General features: G+C 45.0%; 1 protein-coding gene across 1 annotated transcript in view; it reads left to right on the top strand.

Moving 5' to 3' along the window:
• SPATA18 (spermatogenesis associated 18) overlaps nt 1-27,443 on the top strand; it is a 151,221-nt gene that overhangs the window by 57,585 nt on the left and 66,193 nt on the right. The window contains exon 5 of the mRNA XM_078678199.1: nt 7,001-7,096. Coding sequence (XP_078534325.1) covers nt 7,001-7,096 — 96 coding nt within the window. The remainder of the gene's footprint in view (nt 1-7,000; nt 7,097-27,443) is intronic.

Below are 27,443 nucleotides of genomic sequence, written 5' to 3'. Positions count from 1 at the left end.
TGGGGGCGTGACAAACGCTGGGGGCGGGACAAACGCTGGGGGCGTGTGCTACGTTCCGCACTTCATGCCATCTGGATCGTACATTAATCAGATCGTCTGCAGTGGCCGCGTCACAAAGGCGTTCACCTCGAAGCGTGGTAAGTAACCATTCGCAAGACTCCCTTGGGGGACTGCCCGTTGTCTCACACATACTGGGGTTGCCGAATGCAGTGTGTGCCTTGGCCTGGGTGCGTCTGAAAGGGCCGAACGTAGTGTGTGGCTTGGCCTGGGTGCGTCTAAAAAGCACTCGGGCCGAAGAGCGTCGGTGTGGGTCATAAAAAAATAAGAACAGTGGGAAACAATCATTCAAGACTCACACAATTCTAATTGTTAGACGGTCACCGCTGGCCCTCAAGCGGGGGCACACGCGACTGAGCGTGTCTGCGGGGACAATTACTGCAGCCTCTCATGCGCGCTGTTACTGAACTATAACATTAAACCAAATTACACGCGCCTGCTAACATCAGTCAGGGCTGTAGCCGGGCTCAGGCGGCGGATCACTACACTAATTACATGCGCCTGCTAACATGAACCAGAGCTGCAGCTGGGCCTCAAGCGGGGGGATACGCGCCTGCTAACATCAACCAGGGCTGCAGCTGAACCCTCAAGCGGGGGAACACGAGAATGACCGTATCTGAATACACACAATACACACATACTATTTCATACCCGGACAACGTCGGGATGGGCTGCTAGTATATACATATGTGACCAAGAGCTGGATAGCTCGAAACGCGTCATTCTTGTTTTTTTGCCTGAAATAAACAAACACTTTCGTTACTGGATCGGTGTGGCCCGTACTTCTTTGAAAGAGTGAAGCTGTTCATTGGATATCTATATATATATATATATATATATATATATATATATATATATATATATATATATATATATATATATACAAACAAGGATTCCAACCGAAGGAAAGAATCGGAGGGACCCACGGGGATTCAGGTAGGCGATTTATTATCAAAAGAGCTTTAGGCATGACGCGTTTCGTCTTCAATGACGACCTCAGATGCCTGCTACCAAACAAAGTTCGCAGCCACTGGTCAGTAAATAATCCAATATGTTCTACCATTGGGGGTTGTCCAAGGTAGGGCGGAACAGAGTCACTCAGGAAATGCAGTAGCGTCGGCAAACTACAAATCCCAGCATGCCCCTCTCACAGCTTGCCGGGTGGAGTTCTGTTCTCGTTCCCTTGTTTCCAAATGTTGGGTCCTGGACATCATTATGAACATGGCACTGGGTCAGTGGCACACTCGGCTTGAAGATAAAAATCACCAGCTGGGTCCCCAAGACGCCTTAACCACAAGTATCCACACTGAGGCAGTCCTGTAACTTCGGATACCTTGACCCTCGGTTCCTCCGTGTGATTACACGGACTGCTTTCTGCAGCGGAGCTGGTCTTCAATGCAGGTGTGGTGGAACAGAGAACTTCCAGTAGCCTGGATACGCAGAATTGCAAAGTTGCAGGGTGCCCTGATTGTCTCTGTCCACTTGACAAGGCGGTTCCCTCTAGCACGTCATGGGCCGGCGCGCTGAATATGTAAACAAGGATTCCAACCGAAGAAAAGAATCGGAGGGACACAGCGGGGATTCAGGTAGGCGATGTATTATCAAAAGAGCTTTAGGCATGACGCGTTTCGTCTTCAATGACTTCCTCAGATGCCTGCTACCAAACAAAGTTTTATATATATATATATATATATATATATATACTAGCTGACCCGTCGCGCGTTGCTGCGATCTCTGAAGAAAGGAAATTCAAGGAAACTCGTTATGATAACTTTCAATTTACATTGTGTCATTTTTATTGAAACATATTCATTTTAATATGGAAAACCTTTCAAAGTGTTTTAATTCTATTTATTTATTCGAGTGCTTGTGGATACACGATTTTTTTGTTTTTCCGTCTTGTGCGTACATCAGTATTCGAAAGATTAGGAGGGCCCTGGGGGGCCGATATTTAAAAAATGTTTATTCCAGAACCCTTCGCGGGAGTGTACTCAACAACTTACCAAAGTTTCCTGGCGATCAGATGAATGCTGTTTTAATTCTATTTATTTATTCGAGTGCTTGTGGATACACGATTTTTTGTTTTTCCGTCTTGGGCGTACATCAGTATTCTAAAGATTATGAGGGCCCTGGCGGGCCAATATTTAAAAAATGTTTATGCCAGAAACATTCGCGGGAGTGTACTCAACAACCTCCCAAAGTTTCATGGCGATCGGATGACTGGTGTTTTAATTCTATTTATTTATTCGAGTGCTTGTGGATACACGATTTGTTGTTTTTCCGTCTGGTGCGTACATCAGTATTCGAAAGAATATGAGGGCCCTGGGGGGCAGATATTTAAAAAAAATGTATGCCAGAAACCTTCGCGGGAGTGAATTTCCCAAAGTTTTATGGCGATCGGATGAATGGTGTAGTAATGCATATAGGACAAACAGACAGACAGACATACATTCGTTTATATATATATATAATATATATATACCAAAGGAAATTCCCCGTCACTCTGCGGAGCAAAAAAATGGGAACACAGACTCATCTTGTTGCTGTAATTCCAATTTATTTGAAAGATCTGGATGGCAGGATGACGCGTTGTGCCCACTTCGTTGAGCTTGTTCACATGTGTGTGTGTTTGTATATATATATATATATATATATATATATATATGAGAACAAAAGTCCTGACCCTCCAAGTCAGAGGAAGGACTACTAGCAGGTACAGACCACAGCAGAATAGACATCCAGAGAGGTACGTAGGCAGGTTTCAAGGTTCCATCGTGTATTTTATTTTTCACCCATATTGATACAGACAAGTATCTGCCTCAGACGCGTTTCGATCGTCGCCGCGATCTTGATCACCTGTTATATATATACATATATATTTATACTACGGCATTGGGCACTCAGCCCACATATACCGACAAGCCTTAGTAACAGGCGGTTAAAATCACTTGACAGAAATAATACCCAACTTGGCTTTGCGCTTGTAGAAAGAATCCGATAATGGTCTTTACCAAGCAGAGAGAAAAAAACTACCCCTCCCACAATGCCTCCTAACTGTCTGAGTGGAGATGAGGGTATAAATAACAGAAACTAAAGACGGACTTGTAACTACCGTGATCAAGAACAGTTTTGTTCGAAACGCGTAGGTGAAGGAAGATTCTTTGAGCTGGAATAAATCGCTTTGAAAACCACCCGAGAAGAGTGCGGCGTTTTTATTTTTGCTTTTGAATAAAATACGAGTCTATTCCTTGGCTCGTCGCCAGCACCAGCTGAGAAGCCGCTCCTCCTTGAAACAAGGGACGTTTGCTGTGCAATATATATATCCGCGTGATTTTCCTGGGTCGCTACGGTTGGAGCCTGGGAGGTTGCACTTGTTTGGATATATATATATATATATATATATATCCAAAACAACACAGGAAGCCCATTTGAAGCAGATCCACACGAAGTTGAATAGGCACATTTCTTTATTTGCATCCATTTCACAGCTCGATCCCCAAGCTGCTCCGGGAACCACCTTCTTACATGAGAGCCTAACGCGTTTCAGGAATTACCCTTTCATCATATATATAAGAAGAACACGGTCCTCTTCAGGTATGGGACCGGACCAGATCCCATTAAAGGTTTTGAAAGAGGCCCCTGAAGCTTGGGGCAAGGTAATAGTATCTTTGTTTGCATGCTGCTATGAAACAGGTCAAATCCTATATTCTTGGTCTGGAAGTATTTCACTACTCAAAAAAGGCTCTTGAACCATTCCTGATTATTATCCCCAGATTGTGCTACTTGAAGCAGCAAGAAAGATTTTCATTTGCAGCATCCTAGAGCACTTAAGAGTGATCTGCTTCACCAGACTGATCCTATGTGTACAAACCTGTTTTAGAGCTAAACATTCAGAAACTAATAATATCACAATTGTGCAATCTCTGATAGATACTTAAGTAGTCTTAAAATCCCAAATTCTGTATTCTTCTTTTGTCGATTTCTCCATCACATACCACCGGGTGGACAGACCAACTTTTTGGAAAAAATTGGTTAAGGTTGGAATACGTTCAAATTTGCTGAGGCTCATTGTTTCTTTACACTCTTCCTCTAGGTGCAAAAACTTGATAGGCGGGAACAAAAGGCTTACTCTCAAAATGTTTAACGGAATGGCCTAGAACAGGGCTCTGTATTGGCTCCTCTATTGTTCTCAATTTATTTGAATGACTCGCCAGTCCAGTTTTTAAACATCCAGAATTTCCTTCAAAGTCTCGCTACCCAGGACCTACAGGTCCTGATGTATGCCTTCCAAAGGAAAAAACAGTGCTGTCTTTGCCATTGGAGTCGAGGCTGAATTCCCCCGTAAAGAGTGATCTCTAGGACCACTACCTGCCCTTAAAAATAATGTTTGCATGCATTTGCAGTATCCCTTCCCATTTGCAAATGCATTACCACCTATTTGAAGTTGGTGTTGCAGTGGTCAGGAGGCCGCAATGTGCTTTGTAGGACTGCCGCGCTCCCGGCAAGCATATTACGAGTTTCATCTCCACCGACGGTGTAATGGAGGTTCCTCCTCCATGAACACCATGGCAGCGCGGAAACAAAGGGGGCCCTGCAGGGCCTCCTGTGCCATCTCCGCCTGTGGATGCACACAGGGTGGAGGGGACAAAACACGTACGCCCCATGTGCATGCGCCTCAGTTCCATGCACGGCATGGCCTTCTCAGTCCATGGTCTGCAGGAACTGTTTTTTGGATGTCTGAACATAGCTTTGGCAATGCGGCCACACTGCCAAAGTCATATTCGGGCTCTAAGTGGTGTACTCCAGATTTTCAAAAAGCATACATAAAACCTAAATTGTGTTTACAGAAACCAGCTACATTTTATTAATAAGGTAAGCAGCCTGAGGACAACCGTATTTTAAGTAGTTACGTGATAGCCGAATGTGTGAAATAACGGGAAAAGAGACTGCTCCACTGTGAAAATCTCTGCACAGATTATGCTTGGCCAGTATTGTGTTGTTTTCTGGAACAAGGAGGAGCCTATGGTTTCTGATTAGAGAAGTGGAATTCCTATATTGGACAGTAATATGCACAATGGCCTTCATGCGCTGAGGAGCAGATCTAAACACAGCATAATTAAAGATGCAAATTGGCTAGAGGCCAGAATCAGCCACCAGTGGAGCAAGCTCAGCATTACATGGGAGTCACACTTGCCGTCACCAGTGACTAAGGGCCTGATTATGAGTCTGGAGGTTCATGGACTGCCAGACTCGGGGTGGCATGTTGGTAGCAGCGTTCCAACCGCCCTATTACACCTAGGGTGGTCGGACCACCATTGTACCACCTCAAACACCATGGATCCGATCCCTGGCAGTGATGCAGTGGTCTTGAGGCCGCAATATTCACAGTCCTGCCAAGCATATTATGAGTTTCCTTTCCGTCACGGTTTTCATGGCGGTTCCTACTCCATTAAAGCAGTGGCAGAGAGGAAACAAAGAGAGCCCTACAGGGCCCCCGTTGCCTCAGGGCCATAGGGTGCATGCAGACCCCCCCGTGTGCATGCACCCCAGTACCTGCATGGCATGGACTGCACCAGTCCATGCCGTGCAGGTACTGCCTTTGATGTTCCCAGTGTAGTGCCTATTTCATAGGCACCGCCATGGGACTGCCAAAGAACCGGCTGCCAGTGTCAAAAAAAGTTGTAATCTGGTAGGCGGTTTGATGGTGCGGGAGTGGGGAGGGGGCGTGGCGGAAACGCTCTCACACCGCAAACTTGTAATCAGACCCTAAATGAGGCGTGGTATTTCAAACCACCTGTATTTGGTGAAGGACATTTTTAGGAAAGTTCAAGCACAATGTGTTACAGTAGTCAAGCCTCAAGACCCCATGGGCAGTGACTGCCAAAATCGAACCAAAAGAAGAGATACAGAGGAATATCCTCCAAAAACATTTCTTAAAGTAGAATGCTGATCCATTGCTGATATCCGAGGTCCAATCATAAAGTCTCTATTCAGTTTGATGTCCAGATTTGTATTGCTTTCACTGGGTTGGGGTAAATGGGAGGAAACCACAGGTCTCCACCACAGCCGACCTTCATTACTTCAGTTTTCACAAAGTTTAGCTTCAAGCAAGGTGCTGCCCATCCAATCCCAGAGTTCCATCATTATTTGTCAGTCATTCATTCCAGTGCTAGGATTGATGTAAGTCCAGGTAACCACAATTTATAACTTGTTCAGATCCGACACTGACACTACACCAGAATGTTTAGACAGTTTGGGGAATACAATCAAGATATACTGAAGAAAAAATGAGGTTTTTACCTACACTCAGGAGTTTGATCCTTGTGATGTCACTGTGGCCATTAGGCAGCCACATATACACTTTAAAAACTCTTCTACACTGAGGAACACAGTGGAACCTATTGCTCAGAGGTGAAACGGGTGAAGAAAACGCCCTGTATCCTGTCACTCACTACCAATTTGAACAATTCTAGGATCACAGATCAGTCCATTACTGTGCAGAGAGTCCTGTTCCTAAAGGTAGAAGCGAGATAGGTCTAAAACTAGAGGAATGAGCAGTTTCAGGAAGGGTTCTGCAACCATGGGCTAGCTATTGGGGTAAACCTGGGAGGAAGACAATGGTTCAAAATAGCTTCAGGAGCTGATGCTGCAATTGCCATTACACTTACACAAATTCAAGCTGGTTAAGAATAGAAATGATTTCTCTATTTGTGGCATCCTTCCATGCATAATTCTTGGGAAGAAGTCACAGCTGTACTTAGGGCTAAAGGGAAAGAATAATAGAGGGAATTTGCTTTCTGTTCATAACTTGCTTCCACGATGCACCTAGGAAAATAAAGCTCATCTGCTTTAGATTTATAGTATGTGCTAGATGTGAATATTTATCATGCATTTTCATATTTTGTTTGTGCTAAGCGTTGTCTCTTTTTGATTTCTTGTACAGGCTGTCTGATGCTCACTTGGAACTACAAGACACTAAGACCAAATCAGCAACCACTTTGTTGGCAACAGAGGATGAGATTTTGCAACTCAAATCAGAGTGAGGACAAGAGAAATATAAAATATTAATGAATAACGTGTTGATGATAAGTGTTATTTCCATGTTAACATAAACTGGTTGACTCAACAACCTGAAGTCCATTATCTTTATTTCGGTATGTGGCTAAAATCCATTACAAATTGGAAGGTATCAAACATTCTTTGAAATCATCGACTGTAATGCGCTGTTAGTCTAGTTGCTGGATGGATGTGAGGCTGTACTTCATTTGCAAAAATATAAATGCTAGTGCCCCTGCAGCCAGCACCACCCACACCGCCTGCCACTGCTTACTAATGGCAGGCCCAGCATTGCCTACTAACCAACACACTTAAAAAAGTGTGACATTTAGAACTACTGCAGGTCACCCCAAGCTGCAGGGATGGCCTAGAAGTCCGAGTTTTGGTAGCATTATTTTTTTTAAATTTTTATAAAGGCCTTTATTGAATATATTTGCAGAGGTGATAGGTATAGTTCAGGGCCTACAACCCACCGGGCCGGCCGCTTCAAACATACTTGCATCAATATTGGCAGTTAGTACACAGCCGTATGGCCGACAACCCTGGGGTCCGGCGGCGCAACATACATTGTGTCTCACACATCACCTTCCGATTCGTGTTCATCAGATGTTAGGTCCATTGTTTTATCGTTTTGGTAGCATTATTTAATACATTGAGGGCCAGATGTACGACCCTTTAATTTAGCGCCTCGCAATTTGCGACACATTGCAAGGCGCTAAATGAAATTTATAATAGTGTGTTTACACTGTTTTGCGATTCCCAATGGGGTTGCAAATTGCGAGGCTCATTAATATTAATGAGCCTTTCGCAACTTGCGAGCCTATTGTGAATGCCAGCCCTCCCTGGGATGGTGGCCTGCTGGGCTCAGCAGACCACTATGTCTGGGACTGCTTTTTACTAAAGCAACCTTTTTTTTTTTTTTAAATGCATCCCGTTTTCCATAGAGGAAAACGGAATGCATAAAAAAAAAAAAATGAAATGTTTTCGTTCAATTTTTTAAGGGCTGGCAGCGGTCCCTGGGACCACTGCCTGCCCTTAAAAAATTCTTCTGCATGCATTTGCGGCTTCCCCTTCCCATTTGCAAATGCATTACCACCTATTTGAAGTTGGTGGTAATAGCGAGTGTTTGGCGACCGCAATTGCGGTTGCAAAACATTAGTACATTGTTTTGAGACTCGCTCTTTGGAAGGGAACACCCCCCTTCCTAATAGCGAGTCGCAAAACTTATGTAGTGAGCCGCAAAAAAATATGGTGACTCGCTAAATAGGCCATGTACATGGCCTAATATGGTTTTGCACGCGCAAACAGGTTCGCAAACCCGTTTGTGCATGAAAAAATAGGTCGTACAACTGGCCCTGAATTGCTAAAGACTCATGCTGAGCGCAAAACATAGGCTGAGAGACTGCCATGTGGTGTACTTTCATAAATATGTGCTGGTCTTTAAAAATAAGAGCCAGTGCCAACCACCGGCAAATGCCGGCACAAATTAAGCACTGATGTGAGGTGATTTCACTGAAAACCTTAGTCAGTCTTTCTCAATTATGTCTGCCTTGCCTGTACCTTCATCTTAGGGTAAGGCCCTTTGATGGAGTCAGTGTGCACTCATTTTCACAGCCACCAATCCCTATCGTAGACAAATCACTGCAGTTTGCAATTCACATGTTCTGAGTTGTATTCCTGGAACTGAGTTACAATATGCAGATTTTGTATTTATTGCCCAAAATAATCATGTTTTAAATTTTTACAAAATTTTGTCCCTGGATTTCTTCTCGCCAGGCTTTGTTTGGTTAAATCTGTCATGTTGGAAGTGCAATCCCTACACAAACTCCTGTTTACACAGTTGTTTGAATTGTTTTCAACTCATAATCCGTGCCTTAAATATGTTGAGGGGATTAAATCTGGTTACAGGAAAACTGTGCTTGATTTGAACAGATTTGTAAAGATTTATTAAAAATGTACAAAAAGATATCTATAGAATTAATAGAAATTCATTAATTTTGTTAAAATTAGTTACACTTAAATACAAAAATTATATATTTTTAAAATATGTCATTTTTATTAACATTCAATTTAATGTATATAATTTAAAAAAATTTAAATAAATATTATTTCCTATGGAGGTTCTATTTTAAGTCCTTGCCGCTATTATTTTTTATGGGAGGATGTTGTAGTATCAGTGGTTGGCCATGTGTAGAGCTGGACTGACAACTCTTCTGCTCCTTTTTGTTCACTATAGTAACTTTAGTTTCACAAATAAGGCTCATGTCCCTGTTTCAGGGCATGGAGACATACAGCTCAAAGTAGTGAAGTTACTCAAAAGTAAACTTACCTGTGTAGATTCACTCATGTGCATGTTTACCTTTTTGAATAGTCCTCAGGGTCTGCTTGTCATCATTTAGTATAAGTCTTGGGTAAATGAGAGTCCAGCAGTTGCCCTGGTCATCTCAGCAGGCTCCCATATGCTCTGTTTACTAAGGTAAGATGAGTAATCCATATTGGCTTGTTCTCCTGGATGCAAGACATGCTCCCTATAAGATCCTCAACCAGCAGAGCGGATGGTTTAGTAGTCACCACCCATTTTCTTTCACCATTTAGAGTAACATACCAAAGAGTTAGACGGTTACTTTATTGAAGTGTAGAACACCATTATCTGGTATCCTAGGGGTGTGTATGGAAGTTTTTGCATGATGGTGGTCAGCCTACACAAAATTTCTAACCCAAATCTTATAACATACTAACATGAAAAGAAAACCGGGTTAAGTGGTAAAGAGCATTGATGAAATGTAATTTTTGTATCATAAAATTGGGAACAACAATTTTATTAATTTAACTTCTTTGTCCTTCACACTATTAGTGGTTGGCATTTATTTCAATCTTGCAATGGAGCCATAACGTTTTAGAAGAAATAAGTCATTAAGAGTCACTCATATTCATCAGGCCTGCATTCGCCTAATTCTTTTCCATAAAGGTAAAGTTCCTTAGGAATGGTGGCTTAAAAGTGGAAGGTAATCTGTACTACATTATGCTGGGCTTCACAGCTTATTTACATTGTTTGACTTGTCACAAGGTCACAGTTACAAAGCATGGTCTTTGACCATGCTGGTAGCAGATGGTGTGCTGTGATGAAATGCTGGAAGGATTCTTTCATTCAGTGAGTGGAAGCTACATTGATCGGGTATGTGAATGACATTATAGGTGAGGTGGATGAGCATTTGCCTTTGTTTCAGCAGTATTTAATGTGGTAGATGACCAGGTCTGTTTTTTACTTTGTTGCCACTGTATTAAGGGCCTCATACCTCCTTGGCCTTGTTTGGATTTTCTCTTCCTAAGAATCTTCAATACATTACTCAGGCCCCTGTTCATATTAAAAGACTACCATGGTCTGTCAAGGGTCCAATCATCTTGGTCTTCTTAAATATTTATTTATTCTTGTTGTTCGTGGTACTCAATGGTTCAGGCAATCCTACGGGTTGAAAGCCACATTTCCTTCAAAATAAAACAAAAGAGTATTTCTGGAGGTTCTTCATGAATGTTCTTTAGCAGTACAGGTCAGTATGGACATCAATTGAAATAAACTAAAAAGGGCCAACACAAAGATAATTATTTTTTGTTCATAGAGCAGTGTCTTTGCTCAAGCCCTGTTTTGTGTCTTGCAGTTGACTCCTTCAGGCGTACAACAATGGTCAGAAACTTGAGGGTAGTATTAATTATCATTTCTGTAATGGTGTGCCTGTCTGCCAAACTCTATGTTGGGCCCCTGTGATTTTGTAAATCCTTGAAAAATTCAAGGACATTATTTTGTGTAGAGAAAAAACAGTTCTTTTTACCCAGTGCTGGATCAGTTACAATTACCTACAGTAGGCTTTCGTGAATGTTGCTTTGTATGATGACCTCTGCTTGAGTTTTGAGATGTTTTTGATCTAGTTCCCCAGTTGACCACTCAAAACAAAAGCTTAACATCTATTAACTCCCCACCTCTCTATTGTTGTCATCTTATTTGGGATCCCCAGGGTTAATTGAACAAGTAAATGTCTTTGATGTCCAGTGCTACTTTTTCATTCTTCAGATATATGCGCTGTATAAATGAAGATAATGAAGTGACATCAAAGTGAAGCCCACACTCTTGCTAAAAGCAGGGGTCTCCAGCCTTTTCTGTTGTGAGAGCTGCTTCTAATCATTGAAAATCATCAGGAGCTAAACAACTTGTGCATTGTTACCAGATACCCCCATGCCCATCTTCATTGACATTAAGGATAATGTCGATAGAGCCAGATATTATGGTTTGAACAACATACTTTGCCATGTGTGTCAGCTATGAGAGCGTGGTCTTTGGAGATATATGAACATCTGTGTATGAATGGGATATATGTGTATGGCTGACTGAGAGCCTGTGTCATGTATTTGTGGCACAGGAAATACCTTTCGTCATATTTGGCACTGTTACATGTATAGCACAAACATATAACCATTTGTTTTTGGGGGGAAGAAATTTAAAGTGCAGAAAAATGTTCTACAAAAGAGTTCAAAGTATGGAATATATTTCTGCACTTTAAATGTATACCACTTTAAAAAAATACTGTATTTTGTAGTTATAACTATGGCACAGTGTCACTGGGGGCAGGGGGCCTGCTGTTTTAAAATATACAACACTTCAAAACGGGTGAAAAATTACAATGACGATTAAACTTTGACATTAAAATAACTTTTCATTTAAATTGTGCCCCATTTAAAAGCATTAAAAAACATCATTTTGTTCTCACACTCCAATATTGAATTGACTGGGACCTTTGTTTGAGTTAAATACCTCACTGCTGCAGTTCTTCACCTTTGTGCCCCAGCTACAGCCTGAGTCATAAATCAGACTGAGCGCTGTTCATTTAATAATATAAAATAAACACATCCTTCACTTAACTTTAAAAAGAAAATGTGATCATGCACTTATTTAAATATGAACTCAAGGCTGTGAGCTACTCTGAAGGTGTCTGTGAGCTACTGGTAGCTCGCGATTGACTGTTTGGAGACACCTGAGCTAAAGTTGAGGCATCTGTCTTTCTGGAACCTCAAATTAGTGACTCCCCCTATCAATCATGAGTCAATGTGACAAAGCTTACTGTTCCTCTTTTTCCTATATTACATTCGGCCATAATAGGATTCAAACATCATTATTTAACACACAGTGTAACTAAAGTTCTAAGATGTATAAAATCTGTAACTGTTCTGGAGGGATGCGACCAAGTGAGAGATTCTATAAATTCTCAAAGGATATTCCAATGGCCCTCAATCAGATTACATATCTTCTTTAAAGGATTTATGATAAGATACCAACTTGGGCTTCACTTACCAAAACAAATCACTTCCAGACATTAGCCTTCATCTCGCAATGATCTCACCAAACTAACTATACTAATAAAAGGCTTCCCTTTTCAAAAGGCAAAATGGTGAGCTAATTTATAACCGTTCACAAAAACTAGCTTGCCACAAATTGTCCTTTTTCCGATTCCTCCCGGCATTCAAATTCACAGGTAAAATAGCCAAGGCTAACTGAAACTAGAAGTGATTCAGGTAAAATAACAAGTCATCAATGACTTCCAATTTAGGGCTTGATTACGAGTCTAGCTGTTCATAGATTGCCAGACTCGCAGGGGGCGCGGCGATGGCGGTCTCCCGACTGTCCTCTTACAATTAGGGCGGTCAGATCGCCATTGCCCCACCGCAGCCGCCAGGGAACATCCATTCCCTGGCAGTGGTGCGGCGTTGTAGAGGCAGTAATATGCTTAGCGGCACTGCCGTGGTCCTGCCAAGCATATTATAAGTTCCTCTCAGCCACAGTTTTCATGGCGGTTCCTCCACCATGAAAACTATGGCGGAGAGGAAACAAAGGAGGTTCTACAGGGGTCCCTGGTGCCTCTGGCCATGTGGATTCACACAAGGGGGCAATCATGTACCCCCTTGTGTGCCTGCACACCAGTTCCTGCTAGGCATGGACTTTAAGGAACTGTTTTTGGCGTTCCCATTGTGGGTCCCTGTTAGACCTAGGGGTTTCCTAGCCAACACGTGGATAGCATGGCACAGAGGGGAAGACTAATTCCAAAGGCTTAGTGTGTTAAGCTTGCGTAAGACCTCTCAGGAACTCAGCGCCCATCCATTCCAAAAATGACACTACACCTTGTTTGAAAAATAAGGTTCGTACTTTATAAAAATAGACTCTGTTCTCTTTGGTTTGATAGCTCTTTTGTTACATTAGTACATCACCTTTCAAATTAATGCAGTTTATATCACTTAATACGTTTTCACATTAAGGGATGAACAATTTTACTTCTTCTTCCTCCAATAGAGAAAACAGGTCAGTTAACCCTTACTGACCTCTTTCTAGATAAGGCAATACATTACAAGAGCAAAAGGGTCTCTTAAGACTGGGGTTTCCTGAAGGATAACCACCTGATACCTTACCCCTAAGCGTGCAGGGTCAAGCGCTCTAATATTCACGGTATACAATACTTCACACTGGTTCGCACCGCTGCCTTGCTAGAAAAGAATGGGTAAAATTAACATCACATTTCACTTTATCCCTGTTGGCACCCCCTCATTTCAGTAACCGCAACTTTGTAGGGTTTAAATCCACTTTTGCTTCAGAATGGAATACTTTTTCCCTTCTTTTCCCTGGAACGAAGCACCCAGCCCACTATTTTTAGTTTCTTCCAACTGAGCCCCACACGAGAGTCACTCTCCCACTTCAACACTTCCCCTTAACAGTTCGGCAACCCTCGTGTTCACCAGTTCCAGCACTGTCAGTGTTTGCTTTTATCGTGGCAGTTTAGTTCAGGGAAAATAATGCTGTTCTACTTTTATTCCTTGCAGTTCACTTGGCCCCTTGGAAACACCGCTTCTCTATGAGCCCCCTTCGCCCTTCACCCGTTATTAACCCAGCTTACTTTTGTCTTTGCTGGTGTCCTTTTAGCTGAGGCGAGTCGGACTTGTGAGGCAGCCTCCCCTCGGGGGTCTGAATGTGGCTGTGCGGCGCTCTTCCACAGCGGCCCAGAGCCACTAGCTGTACCTTCCTTCCGCTGCGTTGTCAAGGTGCTGCCGGACCGCTCCTCACGATCCCCTTCCGGATGCGGCCGCGGCTCCTCCCTCTCTGCTGACGCTGGGGGCACCTCCGGAAGCTCTTCCTCCGCTCCGCCCTCACTGGCGTTGTTCCGTCTGTTACCTCGACGATACTGCGGGACAGCTACTCCCGAACTCCTCCGGGATACGACCACTGCTCCTCTTGCCGCCGACGCCGGAGTCTCCGCTCTCTCTCTCCGCTCGGTGAGTTCTGCATCTCACACGCAAAGCCGATTCTGTAGCTGGGTGCAGGCTCCACAGTCAGTGTCAGGTGGAGTTCTGGAGTCTCGGAATTGTCGGGCAGTCCTTGATGTATGTACTCCTTCCGACTGCCAGACTTTGGGGTTAATTTTCTATTCACAAGTTTTGTGATGCAAATTAATAGTTTGGGCACGAAAATTATTTATGGTTCTGTCAGATCAGGGTTTGGTCAACACCAGAGGGGCAGCGTCAGAACAGGTGATTGCCGGCCCACAAGTCGATCGTTCCCTGGTAAAGCACTGTCCTCCTCACAATATTGCCTCTCTCCTTCTCTGGTCACAGGTTTCTCTACTCAAAATGGCCACCTGAGTACTGGCCTTTTATAGGCTGACCCTAGTCCGTTGGAACCTGCTAGAGGGTTCCAGAACCTTCTCCATGCAACTCAATGGGTCAGCTTGGTTGAGATGACTGTTATGACAGTTGGTGGACTCCATTTTAGGTTTCTTGGTTCTCACTAAATTTTCATGAGGATGACTAGGCCTCAAGGGAAAGGCGAAACGTCCTACTCAAGGAACACCTAACCCCTCAGTCAATGCTGACAACCAAAAATCCGGGTGGACATAAAAAAAAAAATAACAACACTCAGAGGCCAAAGGGGACAAAATAAATCATAATGGTGAGGGGACCCTCAAAAGCAGACAGGTCTAACAGTCCCATTTTTAGAGGCACTGCTGTGGGAACGTCAAAAAAAGCCAGCCACCCACGGGAAACCCTCTAATCTGATGGGCAGCCCGACCACCAATATGGCGGTGTGTCGGCTGGGCGGTAATCAGGCCCTTAGTAGCTTTTATCCTCACATAGATGTTAATATCTAAAGTGAAAAAGGCAATGGATGGAACTATTTGAGGAATTATGCGGGTTCCAAATTCAACAAGTGAAGGGCATTCAACATACTCAAGATGATCCATCCTGTAATCGGAAATGATAAATAAACTGCATACATTTGCCATAGAGCCAGATTGCAGCCTCTAAGAATTTGTAGAAAGCACTGCGAAACTCATTCATAATTGTAGTCTTATTAGCTACATAGGAAGATATAAATCTGAAATATCAGCTGTCTGGGATTGATGCCTAAAGTTATTCCTTATTTTACCACCTTTATGAAGAAGAGTTACAGTACGAAGCTTTTTGTTGACAGGAGGTTCAAAATATTTTTAAGAACTTTGTAAATCCTTTTACTAATTATTGTCTTGCCCTTCGGATGTTTTGGTGATAAAACCACAATTTAGCTTGAATTTAAGCTCATAATTTAAAATTATTTGAGATTCCCTTCCTTATGCTATAAAATATTCATTTGACTGTGAGCAGTGAAATTCCCACTGTGTCAAGAATGCAGTTAACACTGTCCACAGAAGTTCTTTGAATCGAAGAGTTATACTAAGGATTTTAATTTTTCAGGTATTTTCTCTTGGCAATGTATAGACAATAGCAACTTGAAAGTGTTCCCCTTTCAAGAATGTAGGCCTTTACATGATTTCTATTGAATTTCTCAAATGTCATTATTTTGAAACTCTAGTTTGATTTCTTAACAGATTATATCACCTAGGTTCAGCTTATTCAAGCAGATCAGGTATTTAGACTTCACATGCCCCTCTGTACTCAATCAATCAGGATTTATAAAGCGTGGCTAATCACTCAATAGGGTACCTAGGTGCTTGCAGGTCGCGGAAGCTTATTCAAACAGCCAGGTCTTGAGGGCCGTTCAGAATTCCGGAAGTGAGGTGATGGTCCTGAGTTGTGTGGGGAGGCTGTTCCAGGTCTTTTTTGCAATGTGGGAGGAGTGTCATCCACTTCTGCTTCAGTAGATGAGGAGTATGGGCAAGTGAGAGGGAGGCCGAGCATAGTGCTCCTGATGGTTGGTGGAAGCTCAGGCAGTGGTTAATGTAGGCAGATCCTAGGGTGTGTAGAGCCTTGTGTGTGTGGGTCAGCAACTTGAATTGGCATCTCTTCTGTACAGGGACACAGTGGAGTTTCCTGTGGTGGGATGTGATGTGGGTTCGTCAGGGAAGGCTGAAGATGAGTATGACTGCGGCGTTCTGTATAGTCTATAGTCTCTGTAGGAGGTGTTTGCCGATACTGACGTAGAGGGCGTGGTTGGCTGGTGATGAGGGCCTGTGCCATGGTGATTTCGTGTGTAGGGGTAAGCATTTGAAGACCTTACGTAGCATGCACTAAGTGAGGAAGCATTGATCTGTGATTTCATGGTGAGCTTGTTGTTGATGATTCCAATGTTTCTGGGGTGGTTGGAGGGATTTAGTGCGGGTCCTAGGTCTGATGGCCACCAGGAGTCGTTCCATGTGTTGCTTCTGTTGCTGAAGATCAGTTTTTCCATCTTGTCTGTGTTCAGCTGCAGGCAGTGTTTCTTCATCCAGTCAGCAATACTTGCCATGCATCTGTGGAAGTTGGTTCTGGTGGTGGTGGGGTCCGAGTGAGTGGATGAGCTGGGCATTGCCTGCATAGTAATGCAGTGTTGGCCAGCTAGGACATATATGCGTTGACGAGATGAGGGATGAGGCCTGGGGACATCGCGGGTGATCTCCTTGTGTTTAGAGGTGGGACGTGGATCCTCTAGGTTCTTACGGTGAGAAAGGAGGTGATCCATCTGAGCGCGTCCCCTTTTATGCCAATGTGGTTGAGTCTTTCGATCAGTGTGTGATTGGATACAATGTTGAAGGCTTCTGAGAGGTTGAGGAGCATCAGAGCTGCTGTTTCACCTCAGTTGAGGAGAGTTCGAATGTCATCAGTGGCTCCGATCAGGGCAGTTTCGATGCTGTGAATTCTGTAGAAGACACATCTGGAGGCATTGAGTAGCTGGTTCTGCTCTAGGTGTGTCAAGAGTTGCTTGCTGATGATTTTTTCCAGTAACGTCTCTGGGAATGGAAGCAGGGAGATTAATTGGTAGTTTTTGAGTTCGCTGGAGTTGGTGAAGGGTTTTATGAGTAGTGGTCTGAGTTCGGCATGTCTCCAGGTGTTTGGAAATGTTGCAGTGGTGCTAGAGGAGTTGAGCAGGGTGGTGAGTTCCTGGCCGATCCTTTAGTTACCAAGGTTGAAGATGTGGTGCGGGCATGGGACTGTGGGATATCTTGAGTGGATGGATTTCATGGTGAAGATGGTGTACTGGGTGAAGAGGAAGTTCCAGGTGGTCAGTCTGTGGTTCGTGTTGGTTGTGGTGGTAGTATATCTGTTGAGGAAGTCCATAGGTGCGGGTTGGGGCTCAAAGTTCCTGTATATGGTTGCGATCTTGTCATGGAGGTTGTTACACAACTCCTGTGAGGGTGTGATGTTGTTTTCGCTGGCAGCCGTGTTGGAGAATTCCTTGCTGATGTTGAAAAGTTCTATAGTGTTGTTGACGCTGGTTTTGATGCATGCAGCAAGAGCTGTCTTCTTTGTTTCCCTCAGCAGGCGGTCTTAGAGGTTGAGGAAGGTCTTGAAGACTGCCCTGTTGGAGGTGCCCTTGCTGGCGTACCATCTTCTCTCCAGCTGTTTCCTTTCTCGTTTCAATTTTCTGAGTTCTTGAGTGTGCCAGCTGGCCTATTAGGAGGATTTTCTCTGGATGTGCTCTTGATGGGGACGATAGTGTCAGCGCAATTGGTGATTCGGGTGTTGAAGTTCTTCACTCCCTGTTCGGGGTTGGTGATGATAGCTGGGTTGCAGGTGTTGAGGACGTCCTCCAGCTTGTCTCGGAAATTTTGTTCCACCACCAGTGGGGGGTGCTGGTCTTCTTGGGGGTGGAGGTGCGGGCGCGAGATGCTGAAGTGGACAATGAAGTGATCGGTCCATGTGAACTCTGTGACGTGGCTGTATTTGACGCGGTTGCTAGACATGAAAATGGGATCCAGTATGTGTCCTACAGTGTGTGGAGGGTCGTGGACCATCTGGGTCAATCAGAGATTGCTCATACTGTCGACAAAGTGTGCAGTGTTGTTGTCGTTGATGTGGAAATGTTGGTCACCGATGTCCTTGAAGTCTGAAGTTAAGGGTGCAATGAAGTCTGCGATGGTGCTGCAGAAGCTGGAGCGTGGGCCTGGGGGTCAGTATGCTAGGGTGCCTCTTATCGTTGTCTTGTCGTCCGTGTGGAGCTTGAAGTTGAGATGTTTCATGGGGGTGATGGTGCACTGTATGGTCTCTTTGTGGATGATGGTTGTTCCTCCTTCCGTGCTTGGGTGGCAATGAGATCCCATATTTATGTGGAATGCTTGCATATTATCCTACTCTCCTCTCCTACTGCCAATTTGTGATGGGGAGAGTTAACAGAAACATTACTTGGAACAGTGCTAAACAGTACACTATGCAGTTGTTATTATATATATTTACATGACATATGTGCATTATACAAATGTAAACTTTTTGGTAGAGGATATTAAACAGATTTTCCCAGAGCTATCGTAACAGCTTTAAACGTGAAAGGAAATTCTATACCTTGCCTTGGTTAGAGATGTCAAAGAGCTAAGAAATGTCTGATTGGGTGAGTTTAGAATTAATAATTGATAACATTCGTGATTTCCACAGTGATCCCAAATTATTTAGATTAGTTTATTTTGAGTTTCATTATGACATTAATGTCTGCTCATCAATACACACATTTGTAATCTTGCTGTGAAAGAATGAAACATCTTTAAAAATGCCCTTCTTCTTGTTGGGAGTCCAGACCGAGAACAAAATCTATATATATAAAAAAACGAATGTATGTCTGTCTGTCTGTCTGTCTGTTTGTCCTTTATGCATTACTACACCATTCATCCGATCGCCCTGAAACTTTGGGAAGTTGTTGAGTACACTCCCGCCCAGGGCCCGCATAATCTTTTGAATACTGATGTACGCACCAGATGGAAAAACAACAAACGTGTATCCACAAGCACTCGAATAAATAAATAAAATTAAAACACCATTCATCCGATCGCCATGAAACTTTGGGAAGTTGTTGAGTACACTCCCGCGAAGGTTTCTGGCATAATTTTTATTTAAATATCGGACCCCCAGGGTCCTCATAATCTTTCGAATACTGATGTACGCATAAGATGGAAAAACTAAAAATCGTGTATCCACAAGCACTCAAATAAATAAATAGAATTAAAACAGCATTCATCCTATTGCCAGGAAACTTTGGGAAGTTGTTGAGTACACTTCCGCGAAGGTTTCTGGCATAATTTTTTTTAAATATCGGACCCCCAGGGTCCTCATAATCTTTCGAATACTGATGTACGCACAAGACGGAAAAACAAAAAATCGTGTATCCACAAGCACTCAAATAAATAAATAGAATTAAAACAGTATTCATCCGATCGCCAGGAAACTTTGGGAAGTTGTTGAGTACACTCCGCGAAGGTTTCTGGCATAAAAATGTATTAAATATCGGCCCCCCAGGTCCCTCATAATCTTTTGAATACTGATGTACGCATAAGATGGAAAAACTAAAAATCGTGTATCCACAAGCACTCAAATAAATAGATAGAATTAAAACAGCATTCATCCTATCGCCAGGAAACTTTGGGAAGTTGTTGAGTACACTTCCGCGAAGGTTTCTGGCATAAAAATGTATTAAATATCGGCCCCCCAGGGCCGTCATAATCTTTCGAATACTGATGTACGCAACAGACGGAAAAACAAAAAATCTTGTGTCCACAAGCACTCGAATAAATAAATAGAATTAAAACGACACTTTGAAAGCTTTTCCATATTAATGTGAATAAGTTTCATTAAAAATGACACAATGTAAATTGAATGTTATCATAACGAGTTTCCTTGAATTTCCTTTCTTCGGAGATCGCAGCAACACGCGACGGGTAAGCTAGTAAGTTTATATTTATTTCCAAGAACTCTTCCCTCTCTGTTGATAAACATATCTATGTTATGGTTTAAATATTTTTTTTATTACTAGTAGTGATGCAATGCCAAAGACAATAGAATATGCAACAATTCGCATGACCCGAGGGGCATAGCCTCACTTCATGGCATCATAGTATCATACAAAAGGAAAAGAAAACGTCTCCAGCGTTGGTCCCACCCCCAACCCCTCCTGTCTTATTTCGCTTTTCTTCATGTACATCGTGTGACATACCAAACCACATTACAAGGTTGTGTCCAGTTTGGAGCTAACATCTGCCTCGGGCAGCCTCAGGAGGGGAAGGTATTTGGGGCAAGTCAGTTCTATGAAATCTTGTGAGAGGAGAGAGCAGTAGGGACACCATAATCCCCAAAAAGAGTCGCCTTGGTTGGTGAGTGTCAAGGTAATTCTCTCCATGGCAAAAATATGCCATAGCCAGAGCCTTCCTGTGTGGGTGAGCACTTGTGTGGTGCCCCAGTGTTATAGAATATTCTGTATCACAGCCCCCAAAGCCATGCCAATCTGTCGTCTGTGCCTAGATGTCAAGGGGTATGGGAGAGGGTTAGGTAGGCCTGCAATATATAGGTGGGGCAATCTGAGGATCTGCGTGTTAAGATGAGAGTCAATCTTGTAGATTATTTGCATCCAGTAGGACTGAAGCAGGGGACTGTCCCAGAGTATGTAAATCAGGTTCCCTGTCCTCCACAGCCCCTCCAGCATTTACCACTATTGTCTGGGTTCAGTCTGTGCAGTCGAGAAGGTGTGAAATACCAATATGAAGTGATTTTAATAAAGGTTTTGGCAAAGGAAGAATTGCAAGTGGTGTGCCTCGCTCTGTAATAAATATCCCCCCATTCCTGATTACTCAATTGACGGCCCAGGTCTTGTTCCCATCTATGCTGACTTGCTTTATAGGTATGGCTGTTACGTTGGATCAGGAATTAATATAGCCCAGAGGTAAGCTGTGTCCCTGAGGATTAAGTAAGTAGCCACTTCCCATATGCCGTTAGGTGCCTGTGGATATTGGGTCAATTGTGGGTCTAATAGCCAGTGTCGGCATTGTAGGTAAGGGAGTCGCTCAGATTCGGGGAGGCTAAAGTCCACTCTTAGCTGGTGGAAGGGAAGAATCCTTCTTCGTCAAAAATATGTCCCATGGAGCGGCACTCCGTTTACATCCTTGTTGTGAATGTCCCCGAGTCGAGCCCAGGGGTAAAATCTGGATTATCGAACAGCAGTGTTATAGGAGAAGTGAAGGACATAAGGTCGCACTTGAAGCTTTTTTGATCCCAGGCTTCCATCGTAACTCGCATGATTGGTGAGAGGTATACATTTTTGGGTAGATGCACTTTTTTGAGGAAGCTGACCTTCCAGAGAGGTACCCGCCACCGCCCTATCCTGAAAGAGCCAATGCTTTTTGGATTCAGGTTAGTACCATTCCACTAGGCATCTCATCTGGGCCACATTGTAGTATGAGTACAGGCCCTGAACACCTAGACCCCCCCCATTCTAAATGACAAATAACTGAGAGGCTCATTAGGATGGGGTAACGATCATCACAGCTGGGCTGGTGGTGGCGATCGCTACGCCATCCTTTAGTGAAATACCCCCGTCATATTATGACTGCGGTGGGTATCGCGGCGGACGCAAAGCCCGTCCGCCGCTTTTCTGCAGGTCGGCTGGGCAGAACTGGGCCAGTAAATGGTGGGGGTGCCTAGCAGGCACCGCCAGCCATATTAGGATGTGGGTGGTGAAAGGCCTTTCCATGGCGACGATGCCGCAATGGAAAGGATGTCGGGTACTGGCTTTGGGGGCCCGTTGCGGGCCGCCGGGGTCTGAGGGGGTGCACATGAGGGGTACCCATGGTACCCCCCTGCAGTTCCCTGCACCAAGTGGCAGGCACCACATGGCGCAGGGAAATGCTGTGCATGCCTATTTACCATTGGGGATAGTGTTGCAGCCAGCAGCACTGTCTGTAATGGTAAAAGGCCAGATTGCGCCCGCCAATTGGGCCGGTGGGACCACCGCACGTCTGGCGGTCAATCCCATCACCACCCTCCATCTTAATGAGCCCCTGAGTTCTTTCTTTATGCGGGGTTTCTACCCCTTCCAAATATATTGTAATATCTCTGTTTGTAATTTAGCGATCATTCCCTTTGGTGGGGCCAGTGGAAGTGCTTGGAATAAATACTGTATTTTGGGGGGAATAGTCATCTTTATTGCCGCAATCCGTCCCAACCAAGATACCTGGTGGTGTCTCCATCACCCCAGTTCAATTCTAATCTGGTGGAAAGAAGTTGGTACTTGATCGAGGAAGTCAGCTGAAGTGTGGGGACTAATTTGATCCCCTGGTATGGTAGAGTAGTGGTTGTCCACTGAATGGGGTATCTTTAAATGGTTTACTAACGCCTCGGGTAGAGAAAGACTCAGAGCCTGTGACCCAGCAACCTGACACCTGGCCGAAATCGGCCAATTCAGTCAAGAAGGCAGGCAAGGTGGCGGTCGTTTTATCGAGGGTCACCAACACGTCATCAGCATATAGGCTAATGGTGTGCTGCTTGCCCCCAGAGACAACCCCAGCGATCCAAGGGTTATCCCTTACCCTCTGGGCTAGAGGCTCCATATATAGAGCGAACAGTAGGGGTGACAATGGGCATACCTGACGCGTGCCCCTGCCAATTGAGAAGCGGGGAGAGATATATCCATGACCCGAACCATCGAAGTAGGCAGGTGGGAGTAATTCAGGACTCTCTTCGTAAACTTTTTCACTGAGGCTGAAGTGAATGAGGACCTGTTCCAAAAAAGGCCAATGAACCCTAACAAAGGGTTTCTCTGCATCGATCGCTAGTAGCATAACCTCACTCTGGGTCCGCGCTGCCTTTTTGATGCTGTGCAATAAGCGTTTTGTGGTGTTGCCCGTTTGCCTATGGGGAATAAACCCGGCTTGGCCAGGGTCGATGATCCAGGGCATATGTGGGTCCAATCTACCTGCCAAGATACCCGTGAACAACTTGAGGTCCACGTTCAGCAAAGAAACTGGCTGATAAGAACCACATTGATGCTTGTCTTTGCCAGGTTTGGGAACTACAGTGATAGACGTGGTGAGCATCGAAGAGGGGATCGCTCCGGGGGCAGCAAATGAGTTAAATAGCCTGGTGAGGATGGCGGGTAAAGCGTGGTAGAAAGTTTCTTTAAAAGCAGGGGAGAATCTATCTGGACCTGGCAATTTTGCCATTTTTAAATGAGAAATGGTCGATGTGACCTCTTCAGGGCAGATATCATTGTCTAAAGCCTCTGTTTAGTCTGGGGTAAGATGAGATGTATGGACCTATTGGAGATAAGAAGCGCTACCAGCAGGGTCAAGGGGTTGACTAGTGTATAGTTGCATATAGAAGTCTGTAAAGGCATCTGCAATCTCTTTATCAGTTGTGATGTGTCCCTTGTCGCGAGTGTGTAAGGAGTGAACTCCCAATGATTGTCTTTGTGCACGCAATTTGTTGGCTAGGAGGCGACCTCATTTGTCTCCTCCAACATAATTGTAGTGGCAAAGGCAGAGTGCTGCATATTCTGCCCGGTCCAGAGCAGCAAGCTGGGCGTGCCAGTGCGTTGCTGGATATGCTCCTACTTACTGACCTGGATGGAAAGGGCATTCTTATTCTGTTTTCACAGCTTGTTGTTGGCCACAAAGATTGCTTTCAGCTCGCCCCTAATAACAGTTTTAAGGGCTTCCCCAAGTGTTGCGATAGAGACTTCGTGTTTGTTGTTCATAACAAGGTAGGTAGTTATAGTCTTTTGGACTTGAGATACAACTGCGAGATGATGTATCATTGTGTCTCGCAGTTGGCATGGGGGAACCCATATAGATATTGCTAGTGAAAGGGTAACAGCTGAGTGATCAGAGAGCGATGCCGGATGGATCTCTCTCTCTGTGAGTAAGTGTTGTATGTCCCTCATGCCAAGGAAGAAGTCCAGCCTGGTGTATGTCTTATGTGCATGGGAATAAAATGAGTACTTGCACGCGTTAGTGTGGGAGTCTTTCCACAAGTCTCAGACCTGAGTCCTTTAGCCACCCTAGCCCACCTCTAAACAGCGCACCGGTTTGTCCGTGTTGTTGTGCAGACATATCTAGGTCGGGGTCCCGTACCAGATTAAGGTCTCCCCCTATCAAGATCCCTCCCTCTTCAGCCATGAATGCTTCGCCTAGAGCTAAACAGAGAAAGGCCTCCTGACCCTCATTCAGTGTATATATAGACCCAATGATGGAAGACCTATTGCCCATTGTAAATTGGTAGGTGAGGAGTCTGCCCCTAAATTCAAACCCTTTGTGCCCCAACTTCCCCATGAAGGAATGTGTTACCAAAATGGCCACCCCTGCCGTTTATGTGGCGGCGGAGCAGAAGAACTGGTGAACACTCGAGAGCGCAGGCGGTGGCAGTCCCTGGAAAGGCGGTGTGTCTCCTCGAATAGGCATATGTCAGCCCTGGAGTTTCTGAGGTATGACAAGACTGCTTTGCACTTAATTTATTAGGACTATTCACATTGAGGGTGAGTACATTAAGAGTTGCAGCCAACATTGGGACTATATGTAGAATGGGGAATAGTGTGTAATTGCAAGCGACAAGTGTGCTGTCCGGTATCTAGTATCGCCACCCTTCTAGTTATCATGTATGTAATGTAGAATGACCTTAGCGAAGATTTATAAGATCCCAAACCAAAACTCTCACACACTATAGAACTAAGAATAGAAAACATGTGGAATATAAGTCCCAAATCCCTCTCCCTGCCCTGCGGGTTCATCCCCGGAATCGGCGTCTCCTCGAGTGGGGCGGGGTGGATGTCAGTGTTCCTCTGGTTGTTGGTCAATGCAGAGGACATGGCACGTTTCCGTCAATGACCCTCATTTAAAGAGTTTCCCTTCCAAGCAGAAAATAATGCTAAAGGGGTGACCCCAAGAGTAGACCACCCCTCTGTCCCATAGGTGTTGTGTGACTGGTTTAAACTCACGCTGTCGTTGCAATGTGATTGCCACCAGGTCTTGGAACAGTGTTGGTGTCTGGTCCCTAAAGCGGAGGGGGTGCTTATCCCACGCTTTATAAAGGATTTCTTTTTTGACCTGGAAGTCATGGATGCAAACTAATATGTCCACCGGGTGCAGGGGGGGGGGCCCTCTGGGTGCGATCTACTGACCTAGTGGGAACGGTCAATTTTCATATTGGTCTCGGAAGGTGCCGCTATGATGAAGTGGAATAGGTCTCCAACAAAGGCGAAGATGTCCTCACCCTCTGCCATGGGCGTCACGCCTCTTATACGGATGTTATTCTGGCAAGATCTATTCTCCTAGACATCTGTGTGGGCCTGGAGAGCTAGCTGTTGCTCATGGAAGCGGATTACCTCCTGTTGTAGGGACTCAAGTTCTTCTTCCTGGCTATTTCCCTTTACCTTCCAGGGTTGTAACGCGGTTGCCTACGGAGCCGAGCTCACTCCTGAGTTCCCTAATGTCTTGAGACAAGTCCCGCTTAACGGACTACAGGTCGTCCTTGAGAGACATGAATAGGGATTCTAGTAAGAATCGGGTGACTGGTTCCTCATCCTTAGCTGGGTCCATTGGTCCAGGGGTTGGGCGGGTGGGTCCCCCCGCAGGTCCTCCAGATTGCCCAGAAAGCATTTCCTTGATGATGCAGTCCTTTTTTGTGCGGGCTGACTTCATCCCTCCTTATCGGCAGACCAGGTCTAAGGTCCCATGTCTCTGTGAAGTTCCTTCGCCAGTGCGCCTCCCCTTCGTCTTCCAATCTCACAGTCCGCAATGGCTGGGGTCAGGAAGGGTAGCAAGCCGCAGGTCAGACCACCGCGAAGGCCCATCGCAGTAGGGGCTTGAATCCACCAAGGTCAGGACCCTCCACAGGAGATGCAGCCTCTGGCCTGGGCTTTCCTGCAGTGTGTGCTGCTTTGGGGGCTGGAGGTGGGACGGCGGCGCCCCAAGGTCTCAGAGTGTTATGGCTGTGGTTTGGATTCCCCCAGGGGCTTGACTCCCTGTCTGTTCTGAAATAGTGCCCCTCCCCAGTGGTCCCCTATTGCCAGTTGTGCTGGTTCAGGAGGGGCGTTCCAGCTCTTAAAGGGGAGGTAGGTGCGCCTCAGTGTTCTGAGGGCTTCACCTCTGCCACTGTACTAGTGGTGTGCTAGATCTGAGCGGAGCCTCCCTTTCACCCCAGCTTCACTGTATCGCGATGGGGGTCCAGTCAGTGCTGTCCTGTCCAGTCCCTGCACGTTTCTCCCTGCAGGGACAGTCAGATGAGGTCTTCATGAGCTGGAGCCGGAGTACAGTCGGTAACTGGGTCAGGCGGGCTCAACTCGTCTGCAGCCCCGAGCACGCCTAGGCCTCGGCTGCGATCAGTCCCGCGTTGGCCCCACTGTGGGTAGTGGTTCACTCCATTGCTGCAGGCCGTCCGCAGCTCTATTGTAGCTGGTGCTGATGGTCCTGGCTAGCCTACCTCACGGGCACGCCCCTGGGCCCAGTGCGAGCCGCCCTCCGTTCTTCAGGCCCTGATAGCAGGCGTCCGACTCAGACAGGAGCTTGCTCCAATTCCACGGCTATTCAGTGCCAGAAGGTGCGTATGGGGGTCAGTGGAGCCCCAGTTGCTTTACCCAGCTTCCGCTTCCAGGCCGGCAGCGGGGACAGCGAGACGGGAAAAGGACATCTTACCCGTCCGCCATTTGGCCACGCCTGAACATATCCATGTTAAAGGAGCGAACTCTTGGCTTGAGTCGGTAAGTAAAGGCATCCTTCTCTTTTGCATTTTGGAGGAGGCAAAGTATGGTGCTGAACAACTGTAATTGTGCATCCTATTTTCTTTCTCTTGCTTGAGATTTCTGTGCAGGATACAAGCAAAGACCTCCCTTTTCTAATGAACCAGCCATCTTTAGCATAGGAGGTCAACCCTTTTGAAAGGCGACAGCAAATGAAGTTCATTATGAATAACCAAACAATGAAAATATAGAAACATTCAGCACAAACCTGATGCAGGAACTCGCCACATAACATCTCTCCAATGTCCTTCATAATTTCCACACCCATTTTAGAAAAAGAAAAAATAGTTTCCTCCTCTGGGCCTCACCTCACAAATCGAGCCACGTTCCATCTTTCCCT

The sequence above is a fragment of the Lissotriton helveticus genome, chromosome 2_2 (assembly GCF_964261635.1).
Source record: "Lissotriton helveticus chromosome 2_2, aLisHel1.1, whole genome shotgun sequence".
In the NCBI taxonomy this organism is placed as follows: Eukaryota; Metazoa; Chordata; class Amphibia; order Caudata; family Salamandridae; genus Lissotriton; species Lissotriton helveticus.
This window is presented reverse-complemented; position numbering and strand designations above follow the sequence as displayed.